Source organism: Natator depressus, chromosome 6 (genome assembly GCF_965152275.1).
Source record: "Natator depressus isolate rNatDep1 chromosome 6, rNatDep2.hap1, whole genome shotgun sequence".
In the NCBI taxonomy this organism is placed as follows: domain Eukaryota; kingdom Metazoa; phylum Chordata; order Testudines; family Cheloniidae; genus Natator; species Natator depressus.
In genome coordinates, this window is record NC_134239.1 from 9,136,711 (window position 1) to 9,152,900 (window position 16,190).

Below are 16,190 nucleotides of genomic sequence, written 5' to 3' on the forward strand. Positions count from 1 at the left end.
GGCGTACTACATACGTGCACGCTGACATGTGACCCAGGAGCTGTAGGCATGCCCTGGCCGTTGTCATGGGGAATTTCGAGACCGAGGCGATTCGCCCTTTCAGGGTCTCGAACCTGCCCAGCAGGAGGGAGGCTGTGGCCGTCGAGGCATCCAGGAGCGCCCCGATTAACTCTATGTGCTGGACTGGAACTAATGTTGACTTGGCCTTGTTTACCAACACACCCAGGGTGGCACAAGCGGACAAAAGGAGCGCCACGTGGTCCCGCACCTGCAACCAGGAGCTGCCCTTGACCAGCCAGTCGTCCAGGTAGGGGAAGATCTGGACCCCCCGGCACCTGAGGTAGGCCACCACCACCGACATACACTTCGTGAACACCCTGGGGGCAGTGGATAGGCCAAACGGGAGGACCATGAGCTGATAGTGGTTCTGCCCCACTTGGAACCGGAGGAAGCACCTGTGCCCCTCGAATATATGAATATGGAAATACGTGTCCTGCAGGTCCAGGGCCGCGTACCAATCCCCAGGGTCCAGGAAGAGTATGATAGAGGACAGGGAGACCATGTGGAACTTGAGCTTGACCATGAACTGGTTCAGGTCCCACAGATCCAGGATAGGCCTGAGATGCCCTTTCACCTAGGGGATAAGGAAATAATGGGGGTAAAACCCCTTGCCCTTGAACTCCCTGGGCACCATTTCCACAGCTCCCAGACTGAGGAGCCGGCCCACTTCGTGCTCTAACAGGTCCACATGTGAAGGGTCCCCCAGGCCAGCGAGGGATGGGGGGTGGTTGGGCAGGGGCGAGACAAACTGCAGCATGTAACCCCGAGAGATGGTGTTGAGGACCCATTGGTCCGAGGTTAGTCGCGACCATTCTGAGAGGAAAGCACACATGCGATTGCGGAAGGGAAGCTTTATTGAAGGGGGAGTCCCCTCGGGAGTTGCCCGGGTACACCCCGGCGCCCCATCAAAAATGCTTTTTTCCCGCCTGCTTGCCCTTAGAGGGCCCAGGCTGCAGGGCAGGACGCGACTGCCTTTGAGGGCGCCCCTTCCGATCCTTAGACCTGTTATAGGCGGGCTCATATCTAGGCTGAGAAGCCTGGGCAGGGGCCTGCTGCGGCTTGAACTTGGCTTTGGCCGGCGGTACGTAAAGGCCCAGGGTCTGCAAGGTTGTGTGGGAATCCTTCATGCCACGCAGCCTGGCGTCCATTTGTTCTGCGAACAGAGCCTTCCCATCAAACGGGAGATCCTGCATAATTGGCTGGGACTCCGTGGATAGCCTGGACAGCAGGAGCCATGATGCCCTCCGCATGGATACTGCTGAGGGCATGGATCGAGCAGCCGTGTCCGCCGCATCCGACGCCGCCTGTAAGGCAGCGTTGGCAGCAGCCGCACCGTCCTCCAGCAGCACCTTGAAGTCTTTCTTGTCTCGCTCCGGGAGGGAGACCTCAAATTTTGGCAGTGAGCCCCACAAGTTAAATTCGTATCTGCTCAGGAGAGCTTGGTGGTTAGCCACCCACAGCTGGAAGCTTGAAGATGAATACAGCTTCCTACTGAAAGAGTCCAGTCTCCTCGAATCTTTATGTTTGGGCGTGGGAGCTGGTTGGCCTGGTCTCTCTCTGTGGTTGACACATTCGACCACCAGGGAGTTGGGCGCCGGGTGGGTATAGAGGTATTCATGCCCTTTGGCGGGTACAAAATATTTGCACTGTGCCTTCTTTGAAATGGGGGCCAGGGAAGCTGGCGTTTGCCACAAGGTGTTCGAAATGTTTGCCACCCCCTTGTGGAGGGGCAAAGCCACCCTGCCCGGCACCGGGGAGGACAGGACATTAAAAAGGGAGTCCGAGGGCCCCTCCATCTCCTCTGCTTGGAGGTTAAGGCTCGATGCTACCCTTTTCAGGAGCTCCTGGTGTGCTCTGAAGTCCTCCTGCGGGGCCGTGGGTGGCGGGGCCGCAACTGTATCATCCAGAATGGGGGGGGAAGCCGGCATGGAGCTCTGAGTGTCTGCCGGCACTGGAGGGTCCACCCCTTCGTCGGACTCCAGGCGCGGCGCCAAGGATGTACGTCCCACCGATTTAGCTCCCAGGGGCCTAGAGAGCGAGGCCAACAGCGCCTCTGAAGCTCCGGTTACTGAGCGAGCCCCCACCTGCGGCTGCGTCGGAGGCCACAGTGCCCACTGGTGCCACTGCCCTTGCTGCAGCACGAGCGGCACCGGCTGGTCGGCTTGACTAGGCTGACCCAAGGAGGGGTGGCGGCGAGCGGAGGTCGGGCTGACAAGTGACCTGGCACTATCGCCGGAGCAGGAGGAATGGCGGTGCCTGGAGCGACGGCGTCCACGGGACCGTGACCCCGACACAGAGGAGTGGTACCGCTCATAGCTGCTGCTCCGCGATCTGCTCCAATGCGTGGACCTTCGATGGCATGGTGCTGGCAATCTATGCCTCGAGCCGCGGGGACGGTGTCTCGGCGGGGAGCGAGAGCAGGAGCCTGACCAGGAGCGGCGACGGCGCCCATGCTGTGACCGACTGCGGTAGCCCTGACCACTCGGTGACTGTCTATGACGCCTTTCTCGGTCACATCGGTAATCGCTCCGTGGTGTGGAACGGTGCCGGGAGCCCTGTTCGGAAGGCAGCCAACCAGACAGTCTAGCGGATGTTGACGGCGATGCACGAGGACTGCGTCCTGAATGATCGCTGGGCGGCTAGCGGGGTCGGGAGCAGTCTCTTGACCAAGATCTGTGCCAAGCTGGGGGTGATTGCGGGGAGCCCAGCGGCGGTTTGCCTCTAGAGCAGGGGCCCGACACCGGCGGCACCCCTAGTACCAGCATGGTCATGACGTCTCGAGCCGCTTGGCATCCAAGGCATCCAGACATCCGGAGAGGCCTGACCCGACACGGCCGGGCTACTCCGCTCAACCTGAGTCAGAGGCCTAGGGTCCGGAGGGGAACAAGGGCTGCCCGACATGGGTCTAGCTTCTGCCCCTACTTTCTCTCGATGCCATTGCGACGGTTGGCTTTTCCTCGGCTTCTTCTGTCCCATAGCTGGGGAGCGGTGCCAGCTAGTGGAAGGCACCGAAGGGTCGCCGTGCACCGAAGTTGCGGTGCCCGGAACTGAATCGGCGTGCCGGAGCCAGGGTCAGCGCTGACTCCATGAGAATGGCCCGGAGTCTAATGTCTCTTTCCCTTTTTGTTCGGAGTTTAAAAGATCTACAAATCTTACAGCGGTCGCTGATGTGAGTCTCAGCCAAACAACATAGGCAATCCGCGGGCGGGTCACTTCTTGGCATAGAACGCCTGCAAGTGTCGCACGACCTGAAGCCCGGGTCCTGGGGCATGCCCCAGCCCGGGTACTTGAACTGAACTGACTGGAAGAACTGACTAGCACTAAGCGAACCGAAAAGTTCTGGGGACGAGCTACAGCTAAGCTGGAGCAGAATAGTTCCCACGCACCTTCCCTGGTGGCAGGAAGGAACTGAGGGTGAGGGGAGTGCGCAGCTCCCCTTATACCGCGCCATGAAGGCGCCACTCCAGGGGGTGCAGCGGTGCTCCCCCTACGGGTACTGCTAGGGGAAAAACTTCTGGCACCGGCGCACGTGACGAGCACACGCACCCTACTGTGGAATACACATAAGCAATCACTCGAAGAATGGGATGTAGAGCAGGTGGGGTGCAGGGCGAACGGGGGAGGCTGGAGGCAGCGTGTGTGGGGCACAGGGCAGACGAGGGAGGGTGGACAAGGACTAGGGTGGGCAGGTGGAGTGCCGGAGGTGGGGAGGGCATGTGGATTGCTCAGACGCACCAGGCTCTACGAGATACGGAATAGAGAGAGGTGTGTATGAATATCTCAGACACACGGAGAAGACTCTCAAGGGCACGAGGAGCCGCCATGTGCCAGGCTGTTACTCCACCAGCTGTACCATGTAAGGGCAGAGGGAGGGTGGCGTGGAGGCACAGGATCTGTGCTCTGGCCCGGCCATTCATGTGCCAGACGCCCAGGGCTCCTGCTGTACCCCCAGGGCAGGTCCCAGGCCCATCCTGCCGGGGTCTGTGAGCTCCAGCACCCCATCTCTCAGGAGTGAAGCCAGCGGAGTATTCGCAGTGATGCTGCACCTTTTCAAACAAGGCAGTAGCTGTTAAGTCTCCTGGAAGCCAGCATGAGAAAGTCCTTAGGGCGGCCTGGACAAGCCAGGCTTCAGAGTCCCCACTGGAAGGAGCCATGGCCCCGACGCTGCCCTGCTCTTCTGAGATCCATCCTGGCTCCCTCCCGTGGCACCTTTTTCCCCGCTGCGGGTCATTTCCCCCCATGGGATCATGGCTCTTCCTTTGCCAGCACAGGGTCTGCCCTTCAAGGGGTGTAGAGTCCAGCCAGTCTGGGCTCAACTCAAACCGTAGCCCTGATCTCCCCTGGCCCAGGGAGAACTCTTCCCCCCGCCCCCTCCCCTCCAAGAGGTGGCCATACGAAGCAGGAAGAGGCCCTGAGTCAGCCAGATGGGTCATAAAAATGGCCTGTGATGGGATATTAGATGGGGTGGGATCCGAGTTACCCAGGAAAGAATTTTCTGGAGCAGCTGGCTGGTGAATCTTGCCCATATGCTCAGAGTTTAGCTGATCGCCATATTTGGGGTCGGGAAGGAATTTTCCTCCAGGGCAGATTAGAAGAGGCCCTGGAGGTTTTTCGCCTTCCTCTGTGGCACGGGTCACTTACTGGAGGATTCTCTGCTCCTTGAAGTCTTTAAACCACGATTTGAGGACTTCAATAGCTCAGAGATAGGTGAGGTTTTTTGCAGGAGTGGGTGGGTGAGATTCTGTGGCCTGCGTTGTGCAGGAGGTTGGACTAGATGATCATAATAGTCCCTTCTGACCTAAATATCTATAAATCTAAAAATAGCACAAAAAATTCCCACCCTCCTCAGCTGCTGTCATGCCCCCAGCAGTGCCATCAAAGGCCCAGGGAGGTGTCCGGTACCTGACTATGGTATCTTACTGGTACAGGGATGTATCAAGGGCACAGAAGGATGCCAACCATGGGGCTGAGCCATACAGGGGCACAGGGAGGTGCGACAGCTATTGGAACCATGTGCGGTATCTTTGGGGAGCAGGGTAGTTCACATTTAAAGCCTGAAAACCTCCCAAAAGCCACTACAGTGAGCTAGGCCAGACAGTTTGAGGCACACAATGCTTACAGCCCTTTGTAGCAATACAGCTGATGAGTCTGTGTGTGTCCCTGGCTCGCTGGTCTGTCCCTTCTCCCCCGCCCCCATAGGGTGGCCTCAATGTTTGCGAAGACTGTGGCCCACCAGCCTCCAAGACAGGCCATTCCTGGGATGGCAAGGAAACCTTTCAATACTTTTGTTTTTAAAAATATGTTCTCACTCTGATGCTTTTGCCCTAAGAACAAATGCAGTGGAGGGTCTTGGGGTGGAAGTGCCGTCGTGGGGCAAGGTAGATTCCCCATCCCTGGGAGTCCTCAGAGACAGAGTGGATGGGCCTCTCTCCAAGAGCCTGACGGGAATGGGGCTGGTTAGAGACAGAAGGGACATGATGAAAGCCTTTAAAATATTGATGGGCTGAGAGTAGGGAGGGTTTGTTTCCCCTGACTTACAACACAAGAATAAGGGGACAATGAATTACAGTAAGAGGAGAAGTTCAAAACCAAGCAAAGGAAATCCTTTTCCATACACTGAGATTAGCCTGCAGAACTCACTGCCACATGATAAGGGCAACACCAAGGCTTTGAGGCCTGCTAAAGTGATTGGTCATGTCTATGGATAACGCGAACAGCCAGAGTTAGCATAGCTCATGCTAATACTGGTGGGGATATCACTTCTCCTCTGGTTGAGCCTGAACTGATCTTTAATTCTTTGATCTCAGGGTGCAAACCTAAAGCAGGGTCAGATTAGCCTACATCTGCTATGGGGAGGTTCTCACACCGTCCTCTTAAGTGGCTAGTACTGGGCGATGCCAGGTGGGATACTGGGCTAGATGGCCACTGGCTCCGAGCCAGTCCGGCCATCCCTACGTCCCTTCTTAAAGAGATGCTCTAGCTTGGCCACCAGATACAGGCTTCAACCCTGGAATCGTGGCCTGGGATGCTGCAGATGGGGCTGTTTTACGGATTCCAAGTCCAGAAGGAGCCCCACAGAGCATCTGCTCTGACCCGCCGTAGAGCACACCCCATTCCCCATGTTGAGCCCAATGGCTTTAGTTAGCCCAAAGCATTTCAGTTCTCTTCTGAGCCACAGAGAACCAGGGGAGGGGAGAGACACTGACGTGCCACCAGTGCCCAAGCCCCTTGAAAAGCCCCGTGAGCATGCCACGCTGCGGTGGAAGATCTAGACAATCATAGCCGCGAGGGAAGGCTGAGAGAGTGGACGGGAGACAGGAGGGTGCTGGAGGCACAAACCACACTGCAGAGGCTGGGGCTGTGCTGTCGGTTTTTCTTTTTTTTAAACACTTTATTCATAGCATTATTCTGAAGAAAGATTACATCGGACCTCTGTACACGTTCTGAACATGCTTCAGTAGGAAAGACAGCTCCATGGGAACACCTCCCCCCCCAGTCCCTACACCCCCTGCTCCCCAACCACACGCTCCCCCCCCCCCCAACCCCAGAGAACGGCTGCCGCCCCCAGTCCTGCCGTGGAGGGGGGAATGGTGTGCTCCCCTATACAAAATAACCTTTGCATAGATTATGTTCAAAAGAACCTATTTTACAACAAGGGCTGTACATACAGAGAAAGGTGGGGGGCTTGTGTGTCGGGGGGGGGGGGTTCCAACCAATCAGAGCCCCAAGAGTCCTTGGAGCTGTGAGTCTGAAATGTACATAATTAAAAAGAGGACAATTTCTCCTGTGTGTGTTGGGGGGCCGCTGCACCCCGTGTTCCAGTCTGTCCCCAGCGGCCAGATTTGGCTGCCCCAGCCTGACAACCTGGCTCCTGCATGGAAGAGCAGGAAGGAAATCGAGAAGAACCCCAGGCGGGAGTGGGAGGCCGCGAATTTGGTCGCGTCAGTTAAAAACCAACCCAAGCTAGTTAAAAAGAACGGGTGAGTTTTTAGAAATCGGGGGGGGGAGCTCCCTCCATTGGGGGGGCAGGAGGGGAGATCTGAACCAGCCCTGGATTGGGCAAGAGGATAGAAATAAAAAAGGGTGTGAAACGCCTGGGCCAATCCAGCCAGGGCCTTGGGCTAATCCCATGCCTGGAACCAGGAGGAGCCGCGTACACCACCCGCCTTGGTTGGCGCCCTGCCTGCTCTATGATGCCAAGGAGCAGAGCCCTGTTCCCTCACAGGACGTGTCTCCCCCAGGGCCGGAGCAGCAGGGTCACCCCAGGCTGCCGAGACTTGCAGCTGGGTTAGCTTGTGCCCAGAGCCAAGCGTGTGTCGGGGCCAGGGGAACCGGACAGCCATGCCACCAGCCCCTCCCGCGTTCAAGTAGTGGTTTAAACAGTCCAGACGGGGATGGCAGAGAGGTGGGAAGCCCAGAGCGGCTGTACTGCTGCCCGAGAAGGGCGGGATGGGGGTGGGTGGGGAGGCGAGCTCCGATCTATCCCAAGGGGAAGTGACTCTGGCATCTCCCAGGCTGTGGTCACGTTTTGGGCTTGCGGCCTCTGATACTTAGTGAGGAGGTAACCATGGCGGCAGGAGCAGCGGTGGCCGAGGGGGTGGGGGCTCCAGCCACCCCCCCCGGCGTGGTGCCGGTGGCCGAGCGGGTGTTGCCGGCTGGGGTGGCGGCGGCGCTTCGCAGGATGCGGTCGGCCGAACTGCCTCGGGGGCACGGCCGCCTCCTGCTGCCGGTGGCTCGGCCTGCATGGCGGCGGCGGCGCTTGGGCCGCCGCTCACCCTCCTCGCCGCTCAACTCTGCTGATGACTCTGACTCGCCGCCCCCGTCGTCCTCCGATGAGCCGGCAGCCCCGGGGGACTTGCCGCCCTCTGACAAGCACCCCCGCTTGCGCCTCTGATGCTCCTGCTCCAGCGGCGGCACCAAGCTGCCAGGGCGCTGGCGGGTGGAGCGGGCTGGGGTCTGCTCGGAGGTGCTGCTCTCCCCTGACGAGGTGCCGTCCGGCTCCGGCTTAGGGGCAGCGCTCTGGGATGGGAGCAGGGCCGAGCACTCGCTGCCCGACTCCAGCTTCTCTTCCTGCCGGAGACGGGCCAGCCGGGTGAGGGGCCGGGCCTCCTCGCCATCTGACGAGCTCTCGCTGGGGGCCTGGCCAGGCTCTTCCTTCCTCCTCCACCTCCTCTTGCGGCCAGGTGGGGGCGGCTCCTTCTCGGCGGAGGTGTCGCGGTCCGAAGTTGAGCCAGGGCGGGGGGCTGCTGTCTCCACGCGGGGGGAAGCTGGGTTCTTGGGGGGCCGGCCCCGCTTGCGCTTGGGGGGTGACTCAGTGCTGGGAGTGGCAGGGGCCCAGTGTGTCTTGGGGGGCCGGCCCCGCCGGCGCTTCTCCAGGGGGGATTCATTCTCACTGCTCTCTGTCTTGCTCCTGGGTGAGACTGGCTCAGGGGCCTTGGGCTCCAGCTTCTGGGCACGTGGCTTCAGGGTGCCGGGCGGTGGCCGTGCCTCCCCCTTGCATGGCTGCTTCAGGGTCTTGGGTGAGGATGGCTCGGGAGTCTTGATCTCTGGCTTCCTGATGCGGGGCACATTGGTGCTGGGTGGCGGCTGTGCTTCCCCCTGGCTTGGCTGCTCTGGAGACTTGTTCTTGGGGGGCCGACCCCGTTTACGTTTGAGGGGCGGCGGGGGCAGGCTGGGGGGCAGCTCCAGCCCAGATCCCTCGTCTCCCCTCTCCTTGGCAGCCCGGCTCTCCAGCTCAATCCTGCGGCGGGCGGGCAGGTCACGGAGCAGCGGCAGCTCCTTGCTGGAGGGGGACAACTCCAGCTCGGAGATGCTGTGGGCCGAACTGCTGCTGGGGCTCACCACGGTGCCGCCGGTGGTGTCCAGCTTGTGGATGCGGTTGCGCCGGCGTCGGATCAGCTCTTTCTCCTCCACCACAGTAACCAGGCGGCCTGGCAGCTTGCGCAAGACCTTGGCAGCTGGGCCGTCCTGGCCCTGGTGGTTCTGCCGGATCTCTACGTCAGCGCTGGTGCGCCGGCGCGGTGTTTTGGCCGGCGATGGGCTGTCCGAGGAGGAGGTCGTCCCTGGCTGCATTTCCCCCAGCCCCAGCGAGGCGGTGTTGGCTGCACTCACTCCGTCTGGGTGCTTGGGCTTGTCTTCCCGGTCCTCCAGCCCCCTCTTGGACATCACCTTCAGGCTGCTGCTGCCACCAGTGGTGATCTCCAGTGGCTCCGTGGCACCTTGCGCCAGCTCCCTGGGCTGGGGCTCGGCCAGGCTATTGGGGAGAGGGGAAGGCCGCTCTAGCCCGTTGTGCTCCTTGCTGGGGGGCGGCGTTTTCAGTTGAGGCAGGGAGTTGGCAGCCTCCACGGGCTGGTTCAGGTAGCCCGTGAGAGGCCAGGCTGGCTGGGGCTCCGCCTCTCCTGGCACTTTGTCCTCTGTGGTGGAGAAAGGCTCAGCAGTGGGCGGTTTGAGCCCTGTCCTAGCAGCGCTGTGGGCACGCGTCTCTGGTGGGAGCTCTGCTGCGGGCCCATCGGGTGCCTGGCTCTCCGGCACCTCCAGGGTACCTCTGACTGGCTCTCCCCTCTTCACGTCCACACTGTCCAGCTCCACTGGGCATCGGGACAGCTCTCCGGCTACCTCAGCTTTGCCCAAAGATCCCTTGGCTTCTTCAGGTGGCTCCTCCCCAGAGGCTGGCGTCTCCGGGCTTGGCACCGGCTTGTCGGGGGCTGGGATCTCCAGGTTGCAGGGGGCTGGTAGGGGAAATTTCTCTGAGGCAGAAGATGGCTCCGCGCTCCCCATCTTCGCCCCTGTCGTGAGCTCCATGGATCCCAGCACCTTTTCCCAAGTGGGTGGAGGTTCCACCCTCAGCACATGCTCAGCAGGGGGCTTCTTCGAGACTAGCTCCCCTGTGGGTGCTGGGCTCTCAGGCCCTAGCAGGGCCGGTGCCCCCAAGATCTCAGCAGCTGGGAGCATTGGCTGGGGGGTCTCCTCTTTGGCAGGTGCTACCTCAGGTCTTGGCTGGAGGAGCTTCGCACCAGCCGCTGGTGCCTCAGGTCTCAGGTCCTGCTCCCCAGCAGGAGGTGCCTCTGGTCTGAGTGGAGCCGGTCGGAGCACCCTGTCCCCAGGAGCTGGAGCATCTGTTCTCGGGGGGGCGCTCCGCAACACCCGCTCCAGGGCAGCCAAGGGCTCTGCTCGCTGCGGGGCGCCTCGTAGCACCCTGTCCCCGGGGACTGGGGTGTCTGTTCTCTGAGGGATGGCTCGGAGCACCCGCTCTATGGTGGCTGGGGGCTCGGCTCTTTGGGGGGTGCCTCGCAGCACCTTGTCTCCGGTGGCAGGGGGTTCAGGTCTCTGTGGGGAGGTCCGGAGCACCCTCTCCCCGATGAAGGGGGCCTCTGTTCTGTGAGGGATGGGCCGCAGCACCCTCTCGCCAGCCCCTGGAACCTTGGTCCCCGACTCCTCCCTCTTGGCCGCGGCCTTGCGGTTTGGAACCGGCATCTCCTCCCGCACCAGGTCCCTGCGGATGGCTGCGCCACGTGTGTGCTGTGCCACCAGGGACAGGTGGTCTTCTGCCTCCTCGGCCTCCAGCCTGGCATGGTGGCCCCGCAGGTGGCGCAGGCTGGGGAGCCGGGCCTGGGGCGACTCTGTGTCCACTCCATCTGCCTCACGCAGGGAGAGGCGAGTGCCCCGCAGTCGCTCACTCATGCGTGTGCCAGTGCGCTCTGGGCCTGCACGGCTGGGCACCTTGGCCTTCTTGCTCTTTTTGATGTAGCCTTCCTCACTGAGCCGACCCTCCTCCTCGTCGTCGGGCAGCTTGAACACCACCTCATCCTTGGCCTGGTCTATGTCCTTCCGGGCGGCCTCCACCTGCTCCTGTAAAGGAGAGAGACAGTGGTCATCTGCCAGGCAACCACAGAGCATCTGGTCTGGGCCAGGGGGACAAGGAGGGGGTGGAATACTTGGCCAGATGGGCCCATTGGCTTGATCCAGGGCAGGATATTGGGCTAGATGGGCCCATGGGTCTGAGCTGGGGCAGCAGGGAGGGGGCAAAGTACAGGACTTGAGGGTCCTATGGGTCTCATCCAGGGCGGGATATGAGAGTGGTGTTTGCGCCTCGATGGTCCCATGGCCGTGATCTGGGGCAGGATACAGGGGGCTAGATAATCCTGTGGGTGTGATCTCGGGTGGCAAGAGGGACGGGATACCGGGCTAGATGGGACTCTGGGTGTGATCTGGGGCAGCAGGGGGACAGGATACCAGGCTAGATGGGACTCTGGGTGTGATCTGGGGCGATGAGGGGGATGAGATACTGGGCTAGATGGCCCCTGGGTGTGATCTGGGGCAATGAGGGGGACGAGATACTGGGCTAGTTGGCCCCTGGGTGTGATCTGGGGCGGGGGAACTGGATACCAGGCTAGATGGGCCCCTGGGTGTGATCGGGGGCGGCAGGGGGGACAGGATACCAGATGGGTTTACACAGTGCCTCAGTGCCCTGTGGCCACCCCCGTCCCCCACCCAGCTGGTGCCTGTTTGTCATCTCCATGAAAGGTCATAAGCCCAGGGGAGTGGGGCTCACAACAGCCTGGGAGATGGTTGCTGTGCGGCCACACCACTGAAGCTGCGTTGCATGGGGGGAGCCACGCGCTTGAGGTTTGGAGGTGCTGCCGAAGCCAAGGCTGTGGACAAAGCTACTCTGGCCAGCCAGGATGAGATCCCCCCACCTGGCCCCAAGCGATGAAGGGATTAAAGGGGGTCGCATTCACCTCTGCCTGCTTCAGCTCCTCTCGGCTGATGTCCTCCAGAGAGGCCTCCAGGAAGTTCATGGCATAGCGTTCAATGGGGGTGAGCTGCGAGAGCAGGAGATGATGAACAGGAGTTACCAGAGGGATCTGGGAAGTCAGGACTCCTGGGTTCTAGCCCCAGCTCTGGGAGGGGAGTGGGGTCTACTGGAGTAGAGCAGCAGCAGGCTGGGAGTCAGGTCTTTTGGGTCCTATTGCACATAAGAGCCCTGAAACGGTGGGCTCACAGGATTGGCTAAACCCAGGGCACAGGGGCCGCTGGAAAAGCTTGCGAGATTCTGAACCCACCACAGAGAGCAGGGCTCATTCCCTCCAGCAGGTGGCAGCAAGGACACAGCCACCCACCCCCTTCCCATGGTACAATGCTCCCCGAGTTGAGATACACTAGGGTTCGCTGTGCTGCAGGGTAGGAGCAAGGGGAGTGACATGATGCAGGGTGGATCTCTTTCTAGCCAATCTGCCCCTGCCCCTGCCCCTGCCCCTGCCCTGCACCTGCTCCATGAGCGAGGCGATCTCCTGCTCCGCCTTCGACATCTCCTCCTCCTCCTCCTTGCTGGGCCGCTCGTCTGCGTCCAGGGGGATGTTCTCGTTGAACTCGGCCAGCTCTGCCACCTGCTCGGCCTTGGCCTGTGTGGCCGCTCGGATGTCCTCAGGGTCCTCGGCCTTGCACAGCGCCTGCCGGCCAAACACACTTCTCTCAGTGGGTGAGGAGGCGGAGCTGAGGGAAACCCAACCCTCCCCGTGGCTGGGTGGGGCTTACCTGCTCCAGGATCTGGGTCTGCTTGTTGGCCATGGGATCCTCCTCGTCCTCCTGTGCCATGGTGAGGACCTCCCCTTCCTTCTTGGCCGGCTCGTCCAAGGGCATTTCGAAGAGTTCCCGGATGGTTTGCTGAGGGGCAGACACACCCAGGTTAGGCATAGATACCCCCGGGTTATACTGAGCAGTGACCTGCTTGAGTGAGGGGCTTTGTAAGAGCAAGAGCAATGTACTCAGCCAGATTTCTGGGATTGGATCAAGGAGATCGGGCTTGGTCAGGACTCCTGGGTTCTCTCCCCAGCTCAAATTCAATGTTGATAAATGCAAAGTAATGTACATTGCAAAACATAATCCCAACTACGCATATAAAATTATGGGGTCTAAATTGGCTGTTACCACTCAAGAAAAATCTTGGAGTCATTGTGGATAATTCTCTGAAAACATCCACTCAATGTGCAGCGGCAGTCAAAAAAGCAAACAGAACATTGGGAATCATTAAGAAAGAGATAGATAATAAGAAGACAGAAAATATCATATTGCCTCTATATAAATCCATGGTACGCCCACATCTTGAATACTGTGTGCGGATGTGGTCGCCCCATCTCAAAAAAGATATACTGGAATTGGAAAAGGTCAATAAAAATGATTAGGGCTGCTGTATGAGGAGAGGTTAATAAGACTGGAACTTTTCAGCTTGAAAAGAGACGACTAAGGGGGGATATGACAGAGATCTATAAAACCATGACAGGTGTGGAGAAAGTAAATAAGGAAGTGTTATTTACTCCTCATAACACAAGAACTAGGGGTCACCAAATGAAATTAACAGGCAGCAGGTTTAAAACAAACAAAAGGAAGTATTTCTTCACACAACGCACAGTCAACCTGTGGAACTCCTTGCCAGAGGATGTTGTGAAGGCCAAGACTATAACAGGGTTCAAAAAAGAACTAGGCAAGTTCATGGAGGACAGGTCCATCAATGGCTATTAGCCAAGATGGACAGGGATGGTGTCCCTAGCCTGTGTTTGCGAGAAGCTGGGAATGGGCGACAGGGGATGGATCATTTGATGATTACCTGTTCTGTTCATTCCCTCTGGGGAACCTAGCATTGGCCATGGTCGGAAGATGGGATACTGGGCTAGCCTTTAGTCTGATCTAGTATGGCCATTCTTATGTTCTGTTCTGGAAGGGAAGTGGGGTCTCTTGGGTTAGAGCAGGGGGTGCTGGGACTCAGGACTCCTGGGTTCTCTCCCCAGCTCTGGGATGGGAGTTGGGTCTGGTAGGTTGGGGGTGCTGGGAATCACTAATCCTGGGTCCCAGCAGGGAGTTTCAGCTTTCAGCCCATGACTTAGCTGGTCAGCAAGGGATGCAATGCAGCAGGGAGTGTGACTGCTGCAGCAGGGCCAGGTACCTGTTTGAAGTAAGCTGTGGTGAAGTTCCCGCCCTCAATGGCCATGTCTCCCAGCATCCTCTTCTGATTGGCCTTCTTCAGGATGTTCTCCTCCACTGTCCGTTCGCTGATCAGCCTGCAGGGGGAGGCAGAGAGGCAACTTACCCTCTGGGGCAGGGTCAGCCACACAGAGTGGGAGGGGAGGGGACATGCACTGCACAGGCTCCCTCTGCTGGACAGGAGGAGTCAGAGCAGGTGACACGGCGCATGGCTGACCTGTAGATGTGGACATCACGGGTCTGGCCGATGCGGTGGCAGCGGTCCTGGGCCTGGGCGTCCATGGTGGGGTTCCAGTCGCTGTCGTAGAACACCACAGTGTCAGCACCCGTCAGGTTCACCCCCACGCCTCCGCTGCGTGTCGACAGGATGAAGCAGAAGATGCGCTTGTCAGCGTTGAAACGCTCCATCAGCGCCTGTCAGGGGGGAAGCCACAGTGAGGGGTAGCAGACAGGATATGGGGCTGGTGGGGTCTAGAGTTTACAGCTGCGGGGCCGGCAATCAGGACTCCTGGGCTCTGTCCCCAGCTCTGGGAGAGGAGTGAGGTGGATGCGTAGCAGAGGAGGCCTGTGGGCTCAGAGGAGTCCCTAGCCTGACTGCTGAGGGAACCCCCACGACACGTGGGTGCAAGAACAAGGCGGCAGCCGGCGATACCTGTCTCTGCTCCACGCGGGTGCTACCGTCCAGGCGCAGGTAGATGTGCCCATGGTAGTTGAGGAACTGCTCCAGCACGTCCAGCATGCGGGTCATCTGGGTGAAGATGAGAACCCGGTGCGCTCCGGCCTTCAGCTGCCGCAGCAACAGGTCCAGGGTCTGGAGCTTCCCTGCAGGAAGGAACAGGGATGGTGATCAGGCGAGCCAGGCAGGAGTAAGGACCACGAAGAGCCTGGCTTCTCCCTCAGCCCCTGCCTGAGCAGAGCGTCTCTGCCCAGCCTCCCTGCCTCCCACCCCTCCCCTGGATCGGCCAGGGGCCCAGCTAGCCATGACCCCCACTGCCCGGCCCACCCACATACCGCAGTCGTACTGGATGAGGCGCAGGTCGGGGAACTGGGTGCGCATGTTGCAGACGATGCGATGCAGGCCACTGGCACGGGGCGAGATCTCCCGCCGCAGCGTCTCCTTGAAGATGGCCTGGTGGAGCAGGAGTGACGGGGGCGGGTGAGAGGTGTGAATGGTGATGGCAGGCGCCTCCACGGGAGGCATAGCAAAGATGAACCTGCAGATACAACGGGCATGGCTGAGGGTGCGAACGGCCAAGGGCACAACAGCAGGCCAGGGGGACGGAGGACGCGCCTCCACGGTTGTCAGCTCCGGGAGGGGAGTGGGTTACAGTGGGGTGGAGAAGGGGCCTGAGAGTCAGGGCTGCTGGGTTCCAGCCCCAGGCCTGGAATGGGGCAGGTTGGGCCTGGGAGCCAGGACTCCTAAGTTCGAACCCCAGCTCCCCAAGGCAGCTGCCCAGATCCCCGTTCCTCACTGAGTGGCCCAGCCACACCGCCGGGAGGCGTTACCTCTCAATGATGTCTGCCAACTGCTCAACCCTCTGCTGGGGGGTCAGGATGGCCTGGGCAACGGCTGTGGCCCGCTGCCAATACATCTCTAGGTGCTGGGGGTCCCGATGCACCTGCGCCACGTAGCAGTGGCTGTAGCTGGCCCCCCTCCAGCCATCCAGCTCTGGTGCCACTTCCTGCCCCTCCTCCTCCTGCTCCCGAGGGGGGCTGGGTGGGAAGAGGGTGCAGAGGCGCAGCACCTCGGTGCCATAGATGGGGGCCAGGTTGCAGTGCTGCTCGTTGAGGCGGAAAAGCCGGTCCAGGCGCTCCTCCTTCTGCTTCTTCCGCTTCTCTTCAAGTGATTCCTGCCACCGGGACCACACAGATGGACAGACGTCAGTGTTGGCGATGGGACGCCCCCCCGAGCTGCCTTACATCTGAGATCCCAGCCCCACCCCCCAAGATCCTCTCCCCTCCATCCGGGCTAGCATAGCTCCCACCTCTTGTGAGATCCTCTTCCCAGCCCAGCTGGTCCAGATCCTTCTTCTCCCCCTCTCCTGGTCCAGTCCTATCCCTGCCCCACTGCACTGAGATCCTCCTCCCCATGGACTATCCCAGGCCCTCCCTGCCCTATCTGACCCCTGCCCCCTCTTCTTTCCCCCAAGTCC

At 60.1% G+C, this 16,190-nt stretch overlaps 1 protein-coding gene across 2 annotated transcripts in view; it reads right to left on the reverse strand.

Moving 5' to 3' along the window:
• Nucleotides 1–6,655: 6,655 nt before the first annotated feature.
• SRCAP (Snf2 related CREBBP activator protein) overlaps nt 6,656–16,190 on the reverse strand; it is a 28,117-nt gene continuing 18,582 nt past the window's right edge. The window contains exons 25-33 of one of the 2 annotated variants that reach the window (XM_074954312.1): nt 15,544–15,887; nt 15,049–15,251; nt 14,690–14,859; nt 14,255–14,451; nt 14,000–14,114; nt 12,595–12,723; nt 12,327–12,509; nt 11,799–11,882; nt 6,656–10,908 (exon numbers count right to left, since the gene is read on the reverse strand). In XM_074954312.1, coding sequence (XP_074810413.1) covers nt 7,582–10,908; nt 11,799–11,882; nt 12,327–12,509; nt 12,595–12,723; nt 14,000–14,114; nt 14,255–14,451; nt 14,690–14,859; nt 15,049–15,251; nt 15,544–15,887 — 4,752 coding nt within the window. In that variant the 3' untranslated portion in view covers nt 6,656–7,581. The remainder of the gene's footprint in view (nt 10,909–11,798; nt 11,883–12,326; nt 12,510–12,594; nt 12,724–13,999; nt 14,115–14,254; nt 14,452–14,689; nt 14,860–15,048; nt 15,252–15,543; nt 15,888–16,190) is intronic. The other variant, XM_074954311.1, reaches the window with a different exon arrangement.